The following is a 16,599-nucleotide window of genomic DNA, read 5'->3' as shown; positions in this document are numbered from 1 at the left end:
CACACACACGCACACACACAAAAAGATGGGGGTCTCACTATGTTGCCCAGGCTGGTCTCGAACTGCTAGGCTCAAGCGATCCTCCTGACTGCACCTCCCAAGGCGCCTGGATTACAGTGCGGGCCAGTGCGCCCGGGCTACTTCTGCAGCTTAAGCGCAGGTTCACTGACTCTTCCGAGAATACAGCTGACATGTACGTTGCTGAAACGGTACTTGTTCACTACGGAAAGCACATTCCCCTACCAGAACATTCCTTGGGGCCGAGTCCCCAAATGTGACCCACTGCGTTCTGTGGAGGAGGAGCGCACCTTATTCCGTCCCCACAGCCAAATGCTCGTGAACTTATCGTCAGTCTTCTATCTGGACCCTACGTGCGTTTTTCACAGTTGCGCGTGTGAGCAAGTTGTGTGTGAATTTCAGGAGGAACTGGGGCGGCGGCACAGCTCGTCCACCTTGAGAGCCGCGGGCGGCACGCGGGCTGCAGCTCAGAAGAGCCCACCTAGGGCGCGCTGCGACCCCGGCCTCCCGCGTCCCCGCCTCCTGCGAGGAGGAACGGGGTCCCCATCAGGCACTCCCCGGGCAGGGCAGAGGGCTCCACGCGCGGGCCGACCCGGGCGTCCGGGAAGATAACTCCTCGGGTCCGACGCCCTAGCTTTCGCCGCGTCCCCGCCCCAGCTCCTCTCACACTAGAACTTCGAAGATGTCGCGGGCGGGCGGACCGTACTTCCCAGCATGCCCCGCGCCCACCGCCGCCGTCGAGGGGCGGGGCCTGCGTGTCGGCGGCGAGGGGCGGGGCCGCGGCGCAGCGCGGGAAGTCCAGATCCCGCGGCGACCGGAGCATGAGCCTGGAGCGCGAGCTTCGCCGTGAGTCCCTCGGGGGCCCCTTGCGCCGGGGGCGCGGAGGCTAGGGAGGGTCTGGGACTCGGCCCCGGCCCCGAACCCCGCCGCGGAGGCTCAGCTCTCCTCTTCCTCCGACAGAGCTGAGCAAGGCGAAGGCCAAGGCGCAGAGGGCCGGGCAGCGGCGCGAGGAGGCAGCGCTGTGCCACCAGCTGGGGGAGCTCTTGGCCGGCCATGGTGAGCGCTGGGACCAGGAAGCGGGATGCAGGGCCGGGGGCTGGGGGCTGGGGCCCGCGCCGGGGTCGGGGGCCGGGGGTCGACGGGCTCTTCCCGCAGACGCCGCCCTAGGTCCGCCCTCGCACCCGCGACGCCTGCCAGGCCGTGCTGTGTCCCCGCCTAGGCCGCTACGCCGAAGCCCTGGAGCAGCACTGGCAGGAGCTGCGGCTCCGGGAGAGCGCTGACGACCCCCTGGGCTGTGCCGTGGCCCACCGCAAGATCGGAGAGCGCCTGGCCGAGATGGAGGACTACCCGACTGCCTTGCAGGTGCGCGCGCCCTCACTGGCCTCGCCCAGCCCGGTCGGCCTCTGTTTGGAGCCCTTTTCTGAGGAGGGAGGCCCCGTCTTCGCCGTCAGGAGCCTCGGGCTGGAAGGGACACCTGGCCTGACGCAGCCTTAACTTCACCGCGCCGGCCCAGTCCTCCAGTGGGGACCCCACAGCCTTTCCTGGGACTGGGGCAGGAGTAGGTTTCCTGGCACCAGAAACCACTAATGAATGTTATTTTAGCTGTGTTTGTGTTGGGGGTGGTCAGGCCTCAGCCCGAAAGCTCTCCCTGACCCTGGCTGCTGGAGGCAGGACTGCAAACCCCCACCCCACCAATCCCCAGCCGCCCCTCCCCACGTGACAGCGTTGGCTGCATACAGCGTGAAGCCACTGTCACCACAGAGAGCCCTTGGCATGCAGAGGAGGGGCATGTGGCCGACCTTGGCCTGCTCTGTGGGGGTTAAGGGGAGCAGGAGTCTTTCCTTAGCAAGAACAGGGTCTCTGGGAATCTGGCAGCGCTGGTTTGCTTGAGGCGGGGTCAGCTCACAGCAGTGACTTCCTTCCACACTCAGCACCAGCACCACTACCTGGAGCTAGCACATTCCCTGCGCAACCACACGGAGCTGCAGAGGGCCTGGGCCACCATCGGCCGCACCCACCTGGACATCTATGACCACTGCCAGTCGAGGGATGCTCTGCTGCAGGCACAGGCTGCCTTTGAGAAGAGCTTGGCTATTGTGGATGAGGAGCTGGAGGGTGGGCAGGCCCCTTCTCGTTTTCTGCCTCCTGAACTGCAGGCTGAAGAGGCTGCAGCCCAGCACCCCCGCAGCCTCCTTGGGTGATCTCGTCTTCTGGGGCCCTCCCTTTGCAGGGCTCTTGTGTGAGGGGTGCATGCCCTCCGCAACCTTTTCCCTGGAGATCCTCGGCTCTTTATCCACTCTGTGCTCTGTCTGCAGCAGGACCCTTGCCCCAACATCGGGAGGAGGGAGAGGGTAGGAGAGGCACTGCACAGGCCCCAAATGGGGCCCAAAGCTGGAAACCCCATGTGGGGAGAAAGTGGCTGAGTGGGGGGCATCTTCCAGGGACACTGGCTCAGGGAGAGCTGAATGAGATGAGGACCCGCCTCTACCTCAACCTGGGTCTTACCTTTGAGAGCCTGCAGCAGACAGCCCTATGCAACGATTACTTCAGGAAGAGCATCTTCCTTGCGGAGTAAGGCCCCACCCCACCCCCGGAGAGAGTGGAGTGCCTTGTTCCTGGAGGAAGTAGTTAGGGGAGTATTTCTCCCAGGGTCCTCCTGAGAGAGCACCCTGGCTGGGCCTCATCCCCCACCTCTCACACCTGTGCCTCACACTGGGCGAAGACCAGGCATGGTTAGGGCCCTGATACCATAGCATGGCAGGGCTGGGGCCTGTGTGGCATCAGCAGCTATCACCGGTGGGACGCTCCTGGGTGCTCAGGAGCTCGTAGGTGCTCAGGCCATCACCCCTCTGCAGGCAGAACCACCTTTACGAGGACCTGTTCCGCGCCCGCTACAACCTGGGCACCGTCCACTGGCGCGCGGGCCAGCACTCCCAGGCTATGCGCTGCTTGGAGGGTGCCCGGGAGTGTGCGCACACCATGAGGAAGCGGTTCATGGAGAGCGAGTGCTGCGTGGCCATCGCACAGGTACCCGCTGTGTGTGGTTCCGAGCTCAGGCTCCTGGAGACTTGGGCCTTGGGGATTTTGCAAAAACCGTGCTGTCCTTTGCTCTCCAGGTCCTCCAAGACCTGGGAGACTTTCTGGCTGCCAAGCGAGCCCTGAAGAAGGCCTACAGGCTGGGCTCCCAGAAGCCTGTGCAGAGAGCAGCCGGGGGGTGAACCTCCCGCATGGTGAGCCTGGGGCTAGGGTGGGGCCCCGGGAGTTGTGTGCAGGGGCGAGCCCAAGGGGGCGTGGAGTCCTGCCAGGTGTGTACAGAGCTCCCTCCCTCACAGAGGAGGCATGAGCACCTGTCCTTGGAGGCAGCAGCTTCCGCAAGAGGGACAGGTACCCTAGTTCCTGACAGGAGAAAACCCCCGTTTTTCTCTGAGCTCAACACAGTGTGTCAGGGGCGCTGAAAGGGCAGCCAGGAGACCAGTTGGGCTTTTATTTTGCAGCCACCATCTTCACTGGCAAACTGGAGACAGTAGTTGCTCCCCTAGCTTCCCGGGTGGAATAGCAGGTGGCACGCATGTGGTCCAGGAGTGCTGATGGCCGAGACCACCACTGGAGGTTGGCAGCAGTCAGCCCTTGCTATGAGCCAGGCACCATCCAAGTTTTTTTTTTTTTTTTTTGAGACGGAGTCTCGCTCTGTCGCCCAGGCTGGAGTGCGGTGGCGCCATCTCGGTTCACTGCAAGCTTCGCCTCCCAGGTTCACGCCATTCTCCTGCCTCAGCCTCCCGAGTAGCTGGGACTACAGGCGCCCGCCACCACGCCCGGCTAATTTTTTTGTATTTTTAGTAGAGACGGGGTTTCACTGTATTAGCCAGGATGGTCTTGCTCTCCTGATCTCATGATCTGCCTGCCTCAGCCTCCCAAAGACCTAGGATTACAGGCGTGAACCACTGTGCCTGGCCCCGAGTTTTTAAGTGTGTTAGTTCTTGTGACCCTTGAGACCAGTTCCCAAGATAGACCCTCCTGTTAACCCCCACATAAACAGGCAGGCAGAGGGAGAGGGTAGAGGGGCCACCACAGGGCTCAGCAGCAACAGCTGGAAGAGGCCGAGGAGCCTGTCCGTGAGGCCTGTTGGGGGATGTTCCAGGGAAGGCTGTAACTTCAGCTCTGAACTCAAGGGGGTCGTTAGAACCCCGAGTGGCCAGATGGTAGAGCTGGGGTCAGGGCCTCCTGTGTTGCCCTCCTGCATGAACCTCTTCCTGGCAGTGCTGGCAGTGGTCCGACTGCAGCAACAGCTGGAAGATGCCGAGGGAAGTGACCTTCAGGGCGCCATGGCCATCTGTGAGCAGCTGGGTGACCTCTTCTCCAAGGCAGGAGACTTTCCCAGGGCAGCTGAGGCTTACCAGAAGCAGGTGTGTGGCCCTGGCTGGGTGGGAGGGCCAGTGAGGTTGGCGAGGCCTGGCCAGGGTGGCAGCCCCCAGCCTCACTGGCACTGCCCCCAGCTACGTTTCGCTGAGCTGCTGGACAGACCGGGTGCCGAGCGGGCCATCATCCACGTGTCTCTGGCCGCCACACTGGGAGACATGAAGGACCACCGTGGGGCCGTGCGCCACTATGAGGAGGAGCTGAGGCTGCGCAGCGGCAACATGCTGGAGGTGAAACCCTGGCTCCCCGCCCGAATGCAGGTTCACCCATGTCTCTGCCTCAGGACTGCCGTTCTCAGGGTGCCCATGGACAGACGTCCTTACTGGACAGGCAGCTCCTTCCTAGGACCGTCCACCCTCAGCACCTGGGAGGCCGGGCTCCCATTCTGTGTGGGCAGCCGGGGACGCTTGACTGGGGCCTGTTGGACACGGAGAGCAGCAGCCCTCGACCCTGTCCTTCCTCCTGCTCCAGGAGGCCAAGACCTGGCTGAACATCGCACTGTCCCGTGAAGAGGCTGGCGATGCCTACGAACTGCTGGCCCCATGCTTCCAGAAGGCGCTCAGCTGTGCCCAGCAGGCCCAGCGGCCCCAGCTGCAGGTACAAGAGCCCGTCCCACCCACACTGGCTCCCCAACAAGCCCAGCATCGTTGTAGCCTGCCTGCTCCTTGTCCCACATCCCCATCTTTCTCTGCATCCACAGCCCCCAGCTCTGCTTGCCACACCCCCAGTCCTGAGCCAAGCATCCCTCTGCTCCTCAGAGGCAGGTCTTGCAGCACCTCCATACCGTGCAGCTGAGGCTGCAGCCCCAGGACGCCCCTGGCACCGAAACCAGACTACAGGAGCTCAGTGTAGATGAAGATGAAGATGAGGAGGAGGAGGCGGCAGCCACAGCGGAGTGCAAAGCCCTGGAGGCCAGTGAGGTGGAGCTCTCAGAGAGCGGTGAGGGCCGGCGGCACCTGGCATTTTCCCTGGGCCTGCTCCCGGCCGGGCTGGAGAGGGGTGTGCTGTGCTGCCGTGGAGCCGGCTCAGGGCTTGTGGCGGGAACAAGCCAGGACGGCCGGTGCTTTCCCGGAACGGGACAGAGAAGGTGGTGACCTGCAGGGAGCCTGGGGCAGGCCTTCGCCTCCCGGAGGAGACAGTGGTTGGGAGCCGTGTGAGCGTCAGCTGGGGACATGGTCCCGTTAGAGACACACGTGCCGTCTGGGGCCAGGGGTGAGACAGTGCACTTTGAAGAACCCCGCGTGCCTCTGTGAGAGCTGAGCACCTTCCTGAAACCCTCCAGAGCAGGCTTGGGTTTCCTTCAGAGGCCGGTGACATCAGCTGCATGGAGGGCAGGCCTGAGGGACTGGCTGGAGCGGGGGTTGGACTGAAGCCACCTTGGCCGTGGTGCAGGGAGAGAGGGCTGAGCGGGCTCAGCGGGTAGCTGGGGGCTGATTTCTGACTGACTGGTGGGTGGCAGGAGCCTATCCGTGAGGTCTGTTGGGGGATGTTCCAGGGAAGGCTGTGACTTCAGCTCTGAACTCAAGGGGGTTGTTAGAACCCCGAGTGGCCAGGCAGCTGTGGGAAGTTGGGGCCTCACCAGATTGGTTGCTGCGGGGAGGTGGATCAGGATCTAGAATTGTGGGGAATGCCGCTCAGCTGGTGGGCACAGTGAGGAGCTGGGGAAGGACCCGGGGGAAGCTGGCAGTGTGTGAAGGGCATGGTGACGAGGGGTCACCCAGAGCAGGGACAGAGGCAGGTGTGTCTGCCACCTAGGCAGGGTGGAGGCTGCAAGGTGCAGGACACCCAGGCTCCAGGGCTGACCTGGCCTGACGACACAGCTCAGGAGACGGGGGTGGAGAAGGCCTGGGGTGGAGGAAGACCGGCCCACAAGCCAGTCTGGGTGTGGGGATGAGCGGCTGTCACACAGATGGATGGGTCTCGGGCAGGCCTTATTCTGAGGGAGGGCCAGGCATGGGTTGGGGCAGAAAGCTCAGGGGTGTGTCTGGAGTGGGCAGAGGGATGGCGGGCAGGAGCAGGATCCCAGCAGGGCCAGGTAGACGTGGAGGCAGCGCTGGGACCATTGCTGGGGAGCCCCCGGAGCCCAGCAGCCTCAGAGCTCAGCCCTCCCATCTCTGGCTCCTTTGTACCTGGGAGTTTGGGGAGCTTGCAGCGGGGTGAGGGCTTCTCACCTGGAGTGGACTTGGCTCTGTTCCAGAGGACGACGCCGATGGCCTGACCCCGCAGCTGGAGGAGGATGAGGAGCTGCAGGGCCGCCCGGGCCGGCGGAAGGGGAGCAAGGTGAGGACGGCACCCTACCCCCACTCGCCCTGCCCAGCAGCCCTGCCAGCTCCTCACGCCCCTGCCCTGTGCTGGCTTGGCTGTGCCCACAGTGGAACCGGCGGAACGACATGGGGGAGACGCTGCTGCACCGAGCCTGCATCGAGGGCCAGCTGCGCCGCGTCCAGGACCTCGTGAGGCAGGTGGGCCCTGCTCTGGGACACGGGACAGGCTGCCCAGCATGGAGGAGCTGTGGGTTTGTGCCAGATCCCCTAAATCTCTCTCTCAACCTCCTCATCTTCAAAATGGGGCTCCTTAGCATGGTGGCGCTTGCCTGTGGTCCTAGAGGCAGGAGGATCACTTGATTCTGGGAGGTTGAGGCTGCAGTGAGTCGTGATTATGCCACTGCACTCCAGCCTGGGCAACAGAGTGAGACCCTGTTTCAAAAAAATTTAAGAAGCAGAGCCTGAGCAGAGTGGCTTATGCCTGTAATCCCAGCACTTTGGGATGGCAAGGCAGGCAGATCACATGAGCCCAGGAGTTCGAGACCAGCCTGGGCAACCTGGCAAGACCTTGTCTCTACAAGAAATTTTAAAATTAGCTAGATGTGGTGGCGTGTGCCTGTAGTCCCAGCTACTTGGGAGGCTGAGGCAGGAGAATCGCTTGAACCTAGGAGGTGGAGGTTGCAGTGAGATGAGATTGTGCCACTGCACTCCAGCCTGGGTGACAGAACGAGACTCCGTCTCAAAAATAAAAAGCACAAAAAATGTGGTGCCCAGGCCGAGCGCAGTGGTTCATGCCTGTAGTCCCAGCACTTTGGGAGGCCGAGGTAAGCAGATCACGAGGTCAGGAGCTCGAGACCAGCCTGGCCAACATAGTGAAACCCTGTCTATACTAAAAATACAAAAATTAGCTGAGTGTGGTGATGCACGCCTGTAGTCCCAGCTACTCAGGAGGGTGAGGTGGGGGAATTGCTTGAACCCAGGAGGTTGCAGTGAGTCAAGAACACACCATTGCACTCCAGCCTGGGTAACAGAGTGAGACTCCCTCTCAAAAAAAAAAAAATGGGGTGCCCGCTGTGTGGTACGCATCTGTGTTGCAGCTAAGTTGGTCAGCCTGGCCAGGATGGGGGCTAGCCCCTGGGCTGAAACCTGGGCACCTTCCCACCCCACCTGCCTCATGCCCCTGCAATTTGGGTGCACCGTCTGCCCACAAGGGGACCGGGCAGGCACAGAGGTTGGAGGATATGCTGTGGCTGGTCCACCTGTCTCAGGGGGAAGCATGTCCTTCACTGGTGACACCTGGGCCAGAGGAGGAGAGGGCAGGGCCACGGGACTTGCTCTGGGCTCTAAGACTGAGGCCCTGGGCCCAGCTCAGGCTGCAGAGCTCATGGGACTGGGGCCAAGCTGTGACGTACACAGGGCCAGGCTCCTTCCTGTCCTTGGTCACAGGGCCACCCTCTGAACCCTCGGGACTACTGTGGCTGGACGCCTCTACACGAGGCCTGCAACTACGGGCATCTAGGTGAGCAAGGGACAGGAGCCTGGCGCTTGGTGGGGCAAAGAGTCAGTCCTTGGGGGGCATCAGGAGCTGGGCTCACATCTCCTGGTCTGTAGAAATTGTCCGCTTCCTGCTGGATCATGGGGCCGCAGTGGACGACCCGGGTGGCCAGGGCTGCGAAGGCATCACCCCCCTGCACGATGCCCTCAACTGTGGCCACTTTGAGGTGGCTGAGCTGCTGCTTGAACGGGGGGCGTCCGTCACCCTCCGCACTCGAAAGGTGAGCCTGGTGGGGCAGAGGGCAAAGGTGAGGGTATGGGGGCTGCTGTGCTCCTGTTCAACTGATACCACACAGGGCCTCAGCCCGCTGGAGACGCTGCAGCAGTGGGTGAAGCTGTACCGCAGGGACCTGGACCTGGAGACGCGGCAGAAGGCCAGGGCCATGGAAATGCTGCTGCAGGCAGCCGCCTCAGGCCAAGGCAAGCAGGGCCTCCCGCGTCCCTAGGGTTGCTATGCCTACCCTGAGAGTCCCCGGGCCCTGATTTCGGGAGATGCTCATTCACAGGTGGAATGGGAGGTGCCGGGCCCCTGCCTCAACACGGATTCTCTCTTCCACAGATCCCCACAGCTCCCAGGACTCCCTCACCATCCCAAGTAGCCTTCTGTTTGACCCTGAGACCTCTCCTCCTCTGAGCCCCTGCCCAAAACCCCCCTCTAATAGCACTAGACCCCCAGAGGCCTCTCAGGCCCGTGCCAGGGTCTCCCCAGGGCAGGCAGCACCAGCCGTGGCCAGGCCTCGGAGGAGCAGGCATGGGCCAGCCAGCAGCAGCAGTTCGGAAGGTGAGGACAGCGCAGGCCCTCCGCGGCTGTCCCAGAAGAGGCCTCGGTGCTTGGGCACAGCACAACAGGTGGCAGCCCGGACGCCTGGCCTTGCCAGCAACAGGGAAGCAGCCGCAGCCAGCAACAGCCGGGCAGCCTACCAGGCAGCCATCCGGGGTGTGGGCAGTGCTCAGAGCCGGCTGGGGCCTCACCCACCGCGGGGCCAGAGCAAAGCCCTTGCCCCCCCGGCAGCGCTCATCCCGGAGGAGGAGTGCCTGGCTGGAGACTGGCTGGAGCTGGACACGCCCCTGACCCGCAGCCGCCGGCCCCGCCCCCAGGGCACTGGGGACAGCCGCAGGCCTAGTAGTACCTCCGGGTCGGACAGTGAGGAGAGCAGGCCCCGTGCCCGAGCCAAGCAGGTCCGCCTGACCTGCGTGCAGAGTTGCAGTGCACCGGTCAAGGCAGGGCCCAGCAGCCTGTCTTCAGAACCCCCAGGAAGCCCCAGCACCGCCAGGGTCTCAGAGCCCAGTGGGGACAGCTCTGCGGCAGGCCAGCCCTTGGTGGGTGTGCAGACCTGGAGCAGAGCCCTCTCCTCACTTGGGGCAGGCAGGTGTGGGGTGGAGCCCACTGTGGCTCCTGACTGAGCCCTGCTGCCTTCACCTGCCAGGGTCTGGCCATGCCACCTCCCATCCGGGTTCGAGTTCAAGTTCAGGATCATCTTTTCCTTATCCCTGTCCCACACAGGTGAGACATCGCCTGCCCTACCCTGCAGCCCACCTGTGCAGCTCCATGCCAGGGTGCTCATGTTTGCACGTCAGGGTGGGGAGTGTGACGAGGACTCCCTGGTGTGTTCCTGGAGGACCCTGTGGCTCCCAGGAATGGCAGAGGGGCTGGTGGTGTGCCGGGCTGCAGGGAGAGGAGGGGCCGGCTACCTGGGAGTGGGAGAAGCAGCTGAGGGGGCTTTTGGCCCTGGGCAGGGATGGTGGGTTCCTGGGGCTTCACGCCAGCTGTGTGCAGGCAACAGCAGCAGCGCCTCTGTCCCTGCAGCAGTGAGACCCACTCTGTGGCCTGGCTGGCCGAGCAGGCGGCCCAGCGCTACTACCAGACCTGTGGGCTGCTGCCCAGGCTCACCCTACGGAAAGAGGGGGCCCTGCTGGCCCCACAGGACCCCATCCCCGATGTGCTGCAGAGCAATGATGAGGTGAGCCGCGGGAGCCAGGGCCTTAGGCACCGGGAGCCCCCAGGTGGCTCATGACGGTGCCTTCCAGGTGTTGGCTGAGGTAACTTCGTGGGACCTGCCTCCGTTGACCGACCGCTACCGCAGGGCCTGCCAGAGCCTGGGGCAAGGTGAGAGCCAGGAGAGCTGCAGTTTCTGGGTGAGGCTGTGCAAGGGGATTGGGCACGCAGGCTCCACCAGCCCAGTTGGTTCCTGGACCTCGGGTGTTTCGGGGTACACCTCCCCCAGCCTGGTGGGTGCTGTGTCCTGCGCTTGGAAGTATGGATGGCAGGGAGAGGACAGCCCTCAGCCCCCATGAGCTGCTGATGGGGAGATGGTAAAAAGCAGCCAAAAGCCTGGAAAGTCAAGCCCAAGGAGGAGAGCCTCACGTGGGCTGGGAGCTGCTGGAGAAGCTTCCCAGAAAGCTTGTCCCAGGGGGCGTGGAATCTGGCGCTGACTGGTGGAGCTTAGGGTGCTGCAGACCCACGTCGGCCCCCACGGCCTCACAGTGCTAGACCCACAGGCATGTGCGAGTGGGCGCTGCAGCATGTCCAGTGGGTGACCCCTGGGGCTGTTGAAAAGGGGCTGCCTGGTTTGTCTGGGATTCAGAGGGCAGAAAGGGCCAGCTTTGCCCTGGTGACACCACATCCCTCCCCACAGGGGAGCACCAACAGGTGCTGCAAGCCGTGGAGCTCCAGGGCTCGGGCCTCTCATTCAGCGCCTGCTCCCTGGCCCTGCACCAGGCCCAGCTTACACCCCTGCTGCGGGCCCTCAAGCTGCACACAGCACTCCGCGAGCTGCACCTGGCAGGGAACCGGCTGGGGGACAAGTGTGTGGCTGAGCTGGTGGCTGCCCTGGGCACCATGCCCAGCCTGGCCCTCCTCGACCTCTCCTCCAATCACCTGGGTCCCGAAGGCCTACGCCAGCTTGCCATGGGGCTCCCAGGCCAAGCCACCTTGCAGGTAGAGGCACAGGGAGCAGTGGGCCCTCAACAGCGGGGTGTCAGGGTTCCCATTCTGCAGGTCCCTGGTTGGTCTGGGGCAGTTAGGAGAGCCAACCAGTGCCCAGCTGTGATAGGCTAGGCCAGGCAAGGTGGGGAAGAGACAGCCAAGCCAAGCCCCAAGGGGGACCCTGTCCATGGGGCTGCTGGGGGCTCACTGCCAGCCTGTGTCTTCCACAGAGTTTGGAGGAGCTGGACTTAAGCATGAACCCCCTGGGGGACGGCTGTGGCCAGGCCCTGGCCTCCCTCCTGCGCACCTGCCCCTTACTCAGCACCCTGCGTCTACAGGCCTGTGGCTTTGGCCCCAGCTTCTTCCTGAGCCACCAGACAGCACTGGGTAGTGCTTTCCAAGGTGAGCTTGACCAGGTACTCCCTGTCCATTCCCTAGCCCTGGGGCATTGAGGGTTTCGAGGACCTTCAGAGGGGGCCTGGGCTGGGCACAGGGGCAACACCTGTGGTCCCAGCTACTTGGGAGGCTGAGGCGGGAGTATCGCTGGAGTCAAGAGTTCCAAGACAGCCTGGCCAACATAGACCCCATCCCTTAAGAAAAAAAGTCTAGGCTGGGCGCGGTAGCTCACGCCTGTAATCCCAGCAGTTTGGAAGGCCAAGGCGGGCAAATCACCTGAGGTTGGGATTTCGAGACCAGCCTGACCAACATGGAGTGCAGAGGTCATGCCACTGCACTCCAGCCTAGGCGACAAAGCAAGATTCTGTCTCAAAAAAAACAAACAATGTCTAGGGGCCTGGGATGCCAGACCTGGCTCTCCAGGAGGGCCTAGCACCTGGGAGCAATAGATGGATGTATGGGTACAGGGTCTGCCTCCAAGGGGCATCTGGTGCCCACCCAGCCAGGCTGACCCTCCCAGGGAACACCGCGAGCAGAGTCCAGGCAGCTCAATGTCTGGTGGTCCCTGACCTGTGCTTACCAGCTGAGTGCTGTTCGACTGAGGCAGTTCCACTGTGAGCCCACCCAGGCGGCAGAGACTGGGGTCCTAGTGCCAAGAGGCTGGGAATTGGGTATCATCCAGGGGTGGGGGAGTGTAAGGGGGGCAGCAATGGTCAGTGCACTCCCCTGACACCCCACCGTGCAGAGGCATGTGGCCCAGGACCGTGTGGTTGTGGGGTGGGAGAGGGCAAGGTGTCCAGAACTGGGGGGTAGCCGAGCTTGGAAGTCTGACCCCACCCTCCCAGCTGGGAGAACGTGGGCGAGAGCCTTTGCCTCTGCACTTACCACCCCACCCCACAAGCACTGTGGTAGTGGTTTCCCCAAAGTGGTCCTGAGGGTTCTGGGCCCAGAACTTGGGGTGGGTACAGGGCTGTGGCCACGTGGGGCTGACAGATTCTGACCCTGGTGCAGACGCTGAGCACCTGAAGACCCTGTGCCTGTCCTACAATGCCCTGGGAGCCCCATCCCTGGCCAGGACCCTGCAGAGCCTGCCCGCCCGCACCCTCCTGCACCTAGAGCTCAGCTCCGTGGCAGCCGGCAAGGGTGACTCAGGCCTCATGGAGCCCATAGTCCAATACCTGGCCAAGGTACAAGGTGGGGAAGGACCCAGAAAATACTGAGCCTCAGAGGCCAAAGGTCCCAGGGGAGCTGGGAGGAGCTCACCTCTCCCCAGATTCCGACTGAACTCACTGAAGGGCTCTACAGAGAGGGTTAGAGGTTTGGAGGTTTAGAAAAAACAGCTGGGGGGCCAGTCGCGGTGGCTCACGCCTGTAATCCCAGCACTTTAGGAGGCCGAGGCAGGTGGATCACAAGGTCAGGAGTTCAAAAGCAGCCTGGCCAACATGGTGGAACCTCGTCTCTACTAAAAATTAAAAAATTAGCCGGGCATGATGGTGGGTGCCTGTAATCCCAGCTACTCGGGAGGCTGAGGCAGAGAACTGCTTAAACTCGGGAGGCGGAGATTGCAGTGAGCCGAGATTGTGCCATTGCACTCTAGCCTGCGACAGAGCGAGACTCCATCTCAAAAAAAAAAAAAAAAAAAGCAAAAAACAGGCCGGGCACACTGACTCATGCCTGTAATCCCAGCACTTTGGGAGGCCAAGGCAGGTGGATCACATGGTCAGGAGATTGAGACCATCCTGGCTAATACAGTGAAACCCTGTCTCTACTAAAAAATACAAAAAACTGGCCGGGCGAGGGGGCGGGTGCCTATAGTCCCAGTTACTCGGCAGGCTGAGGCAGGAGAATGGTGTGAACCCGGGAGGCGGAGCTTGCAGTGAGCTGAGATCCGGCCACTGCACTCCAGCCTGGGCCACAGAGTGAGACTCCATCTCAAAAAAAAAAAAAAACCAGCTGGGGGAATGCTTTTGTACAGCTGCTTGTCTCAGCTATGAATTCCTGCCCACCAGATAGGACCTGGGACCCAGGGTGGCCTTGCCCACCCATAGGCAGGTCCCAAGGGGCACACTAGGGGCCCCTGATACTCTCTCCTGGGGGGTCTTCCAGGCCCAACTGGGACCCTATTTTCACACCACCACGTGCAGAGTGTGACCCACATCGGGAGAGGTGTTTCCTTCCGATCTCCAAATTGATGGGGGACTCTGCTCCCTTTTGGGCCCCTGGGTGTGGGTGCATCTGCTGGAAGCAGGGAGGGCAGGTGCGCCACTCGGTTTGGCCCCCTTGGGGCTCTGCTCATGTCCAGGAAGGCTGTGCTCTGGCCCACCTGACCCTGTCTGCAAACCACCTGGGGGACAAGGCCATTAGAGACCTGTGCAGGTAACGCCCCTGCCCTGCTGCCTGCTGGCCTGGGGGTCTGATCACATGGCTCCGGACCCCAGGGGAGCTGGGCTACGGGAGAAGGGCCACAGAAATGGTACCAGCTCTTCCTCCCCAGCGCGTCTGGAGACATGGCTCCTTCAGTTTCCACCAGCCTCTCAGGCTGTCCTGGAAGGCAGACTATCCTCGGGCTTCTTTCTTAGCATGGGCCTGTGGCTCTTGACACCGCCCCTCTGGGCGTGTCCTTGTCACTGCTGTGCATCGGCCCACACGAGGGCCACTGCTCTTACCACCTGGAGCCTCAGTCAGCTCTCCAGGGAGTGCTGAGAGGAGCCCAAGCTGGGCCAGGCACACCCAGAGCTGGCCACTGTGGCCCTGACCCCTGGGAAGGACCCCCAGCCCTAGAGGGGCACCTGCCCCTGGGCCTGGCCCGAGGCTCCCTGAGCTGGGCATTTGTCAGGGCAGCTTTCCTAGCGTTGGGGCACTGGCCTCTGGAAGCCAACCTTTGCACTTCTTCCCACGTTATCTCAGATGTCTCTCTCTGTGCCCCTCACTCATCTCGCTCGATCTGTCCGCAAACCCTGAGATCAGCTGTGTCAGCCTGGAAGAGCTCCTGTCTACCCTCCAAAAGCGGCCCCAAGGCCTTAGCTTCCTTGGCTTGTCAGGTGAGGGCTGGTATGGTGGCCATGCCTGCCATGTTTGGCCTTTTCAGGGACCTGCCTGAGACCCGGGGGCTTCCTCCTAAGGGGCTGTCACTGCTACCAGCCAGGCAGCAAGGCTGGGCTCCATGAGGCTGGGGCAGCAGGGGGCAGAGAGACAGTGACAGAAAGGGGGCATGATCCCAGCTCCTAAAACCACAGGGTGGGGGCGAGGTGGGTCTCTGCCTCTGGTCTCCAACCCAACCTTCAGAGTAGACTCTGGCAGGCAAGGCCCCCTTCCACAGGGACTTTCTCGTCCCTGGCAGGAAGAGGGAGCCCAAGGTCAGGGTGTTGAAAGCTGCCAAGGGACCCCCCCACTTCCTGGCAGGGGCTCCTCCGACACAACCCTGCCCAGGCTGTGGTCTCATTTAGCTTGTTTTCTCTTGAGCCACAGCAGGGCAGTCCCCAACCTGAGCTGTCTGGAAGACAATCCCAGGGACCTGGCTTCCCAGCTGGGGCCAGGGCAGGCTCTGCCCTCCGGGGGATGAGGGCCGTAAGTGAATGTAAGAGCACAAGGGGGAGCTCTGCTGTCTTCCTGCGCCCCGTCTTCACCCCCCAGGGCCAGACCGCCTTTTCCAGGACGGCGCCCGAGTGCTGGTGGGAGATCCCCTCCCCCCACTTGGGTTCCTGGCATCTGTACCTTTCCACCCAGTTCCCTGAATTCCTGAGCTTAGTGTCCTCGAGCCACTCAGGCCCACCATGTACAGATTTGCAAGCCAGCCCCATTATGTCTTTATGGGTGGAGACTGACGTGTAGGCATGGACTTCGAGATCGGGCACCGTCAGAGGCAGAGGCACCTTCCTCCTGCCTCAACGCTGGCTGTGCAGAGGAGCCCACTCCTTCCTGGAGTGTCATGGGGCCTCTCCTGGGCTCTGCCCGCTGCCCCTCACTACAGCCCTGGGTCCCTCAGGGAAAGCGAGTTTGTTCCCTGGAGCCTGCCGCGGGCACCGGGACGCCGCCGGCCCCCGCAAGCGCTGAGGCCTGCCCTCTTCCCTCCGCAGGCTGCGCCATCCAGGGTCCCCTGGGCCTGGGCTTGTGGGACAAGATCGCCGCGCAGCTCCGGGAACTGCAGCTGTGCAGCAGACGCCTCTGCGCCGAGGACCGGGACGCCGTGCGCCAGCTGCGGCCCAGTCGGCCGTGCCCCGGCGAGTGCACGCTGGACCACGGCTCCAAGCTCTTCTTCCGGCGCCTCTGACCCCGGCGCCGCCTTTCCCCACCCTCACCGAAGCCCCTAATAAATGAAGCTGCTGGCCGGACGCGATGGTTCACGCCTGTAATCCCAGCACTTTGGGAGCCCCAGACGGGCGGATCACGAGGTCAGGAGATGGAGACCACCCTGACTAACACGGTGAAACCCCGTCTCTACTAAAAATACCGAAAGTGATCCGGGCGCAGTGGCAGCGCCTGTAGTCCCAGCTACTTGGGAGACTGAGGCAGGAGAATGGCATGAACCCGGGAGGCGGAGCTTGCAGTGAGCCAAGACTGCGCCACCGCACTCCAGCCTGGACGACAGAGCGAGACCGTCTAAATTAATTAATTAAAAAAATGAAGCTGCTGCCTCCCTCCCCATGGCTGCCTGGCAGGCGGGTGGGCGGCGTAAGACCCGGCTTCGCAGGCCGGGCGCGGTGGCTCAAGCCTGTAATCCCAGCACTTTGGGAGGCCGAGACGGGCGGATCACGAGGTCAGGAGATCGAGACCATCCTGACTAACATGGTGAAACCCCGTCTCTACTAAAAAATACGAAAAACTAGCCTGGCGAGGTGGCGGGCGCCTGTAGCCCCGGCTACTCGGGAGGCTGAGGCAGGAGAATGGCGTAAAAACCCGGGAGGCGGAGCTTGCAGTGAGCTGAGATCCGGCCGCTGCACTCCAGCCTGGGCGACACAGCGAGACTCCGTCTCAAAAAAAAAAAAAAAAACACCCGGCTTCGCGTCTGCTGCGGCGGTCCCGTCC

The 16,599-nt window shown here is 62.6% G+C and overlaps 1 protein-coding gene across 1 annotated transcript; it reads left to right on the top strand.

Annotated features, from left to right (window-relative positions):
* Nucleotides 1–765: 765 nt before the first annotated feature.
* On the top strand, nt 766–15,905 carry TONSL (tonsoku like, DNA repair protein). Its single transcript, XM_031669887.1, has 26 exons — nt 766–864; nt 979–1,074; nt 1,238–1,380; nt 1,950–2,133; nt 2,460–2,589; nt 2,874–3,045; nt 3,135–3,228; nt 4,252–4,421; nt 4,512–4,664; nt 4,906–5,031; nt 5,193–5,373; nt 6,632–6,714; nt 6,807–6,896; nt 8,145–8,217; nt 8,310–8,473; nt 8,549–8,672; nt 8,812–9,572; nt 9,680–9,756; nt 10,060–10,213; nt 10,281–10,359; nt 10,889–11,190; nt 11,409–11,580; nt 12,586–12,761; nt 13,877–13,950; nt 14,482–14,615; nt 15,651–15,905. Exons 1-26 carry the CDS (start codon nt 840–842, stop codon nt 15,842–15,844), a joined length of 4,131 nt encoding a protein of 1,376 aa, XP_031525747.1. The 5' UTR covers nt 766–839; the 3' UTR covers nt 15,845–15,905.
* The last annotated feature ends 694 nt before the right edge of the window (nt 15,906–16,599 follow it).

The sequence above is a fragment of the Papio anubis genome, chromosome 8 (assembly GCF_008728515.1).
Source record: "Papio anubis isolate 15944 chromosome 8, Panubis1.0, whole genome shotgun sequence".
Lineage (NCBI taxonomy): Eukaryota > Metazoa > Chordata > Mammalia > Primates > Cercopithecidae > Papio > Papio anubis.
This window is presented reverse-complemented; position numbering and strand designations above follow the sequence as displayed.

Coding starts and splice junctions, on each gene's coding strand:
- TONSL (XM_031669887.1), top strand. CDS start 840: ATGAGCCTGGAGCGCGAGCTTCGCC. Junction 1,075..1,237: donor GGAGCTCTTGGCCGGCCATG/GTGAGCGCTGGG, acceptor GTCCCCGCCTAG/GCCGCTACGCCGAAGCCCTG. Junction 9,757..10,059: donor CTTATCCCTGTCCCACACAG/GTGAGACATCGC, acceptor CTGTCCCTGCAG/CAGTGAGACCCACTCTGTGG.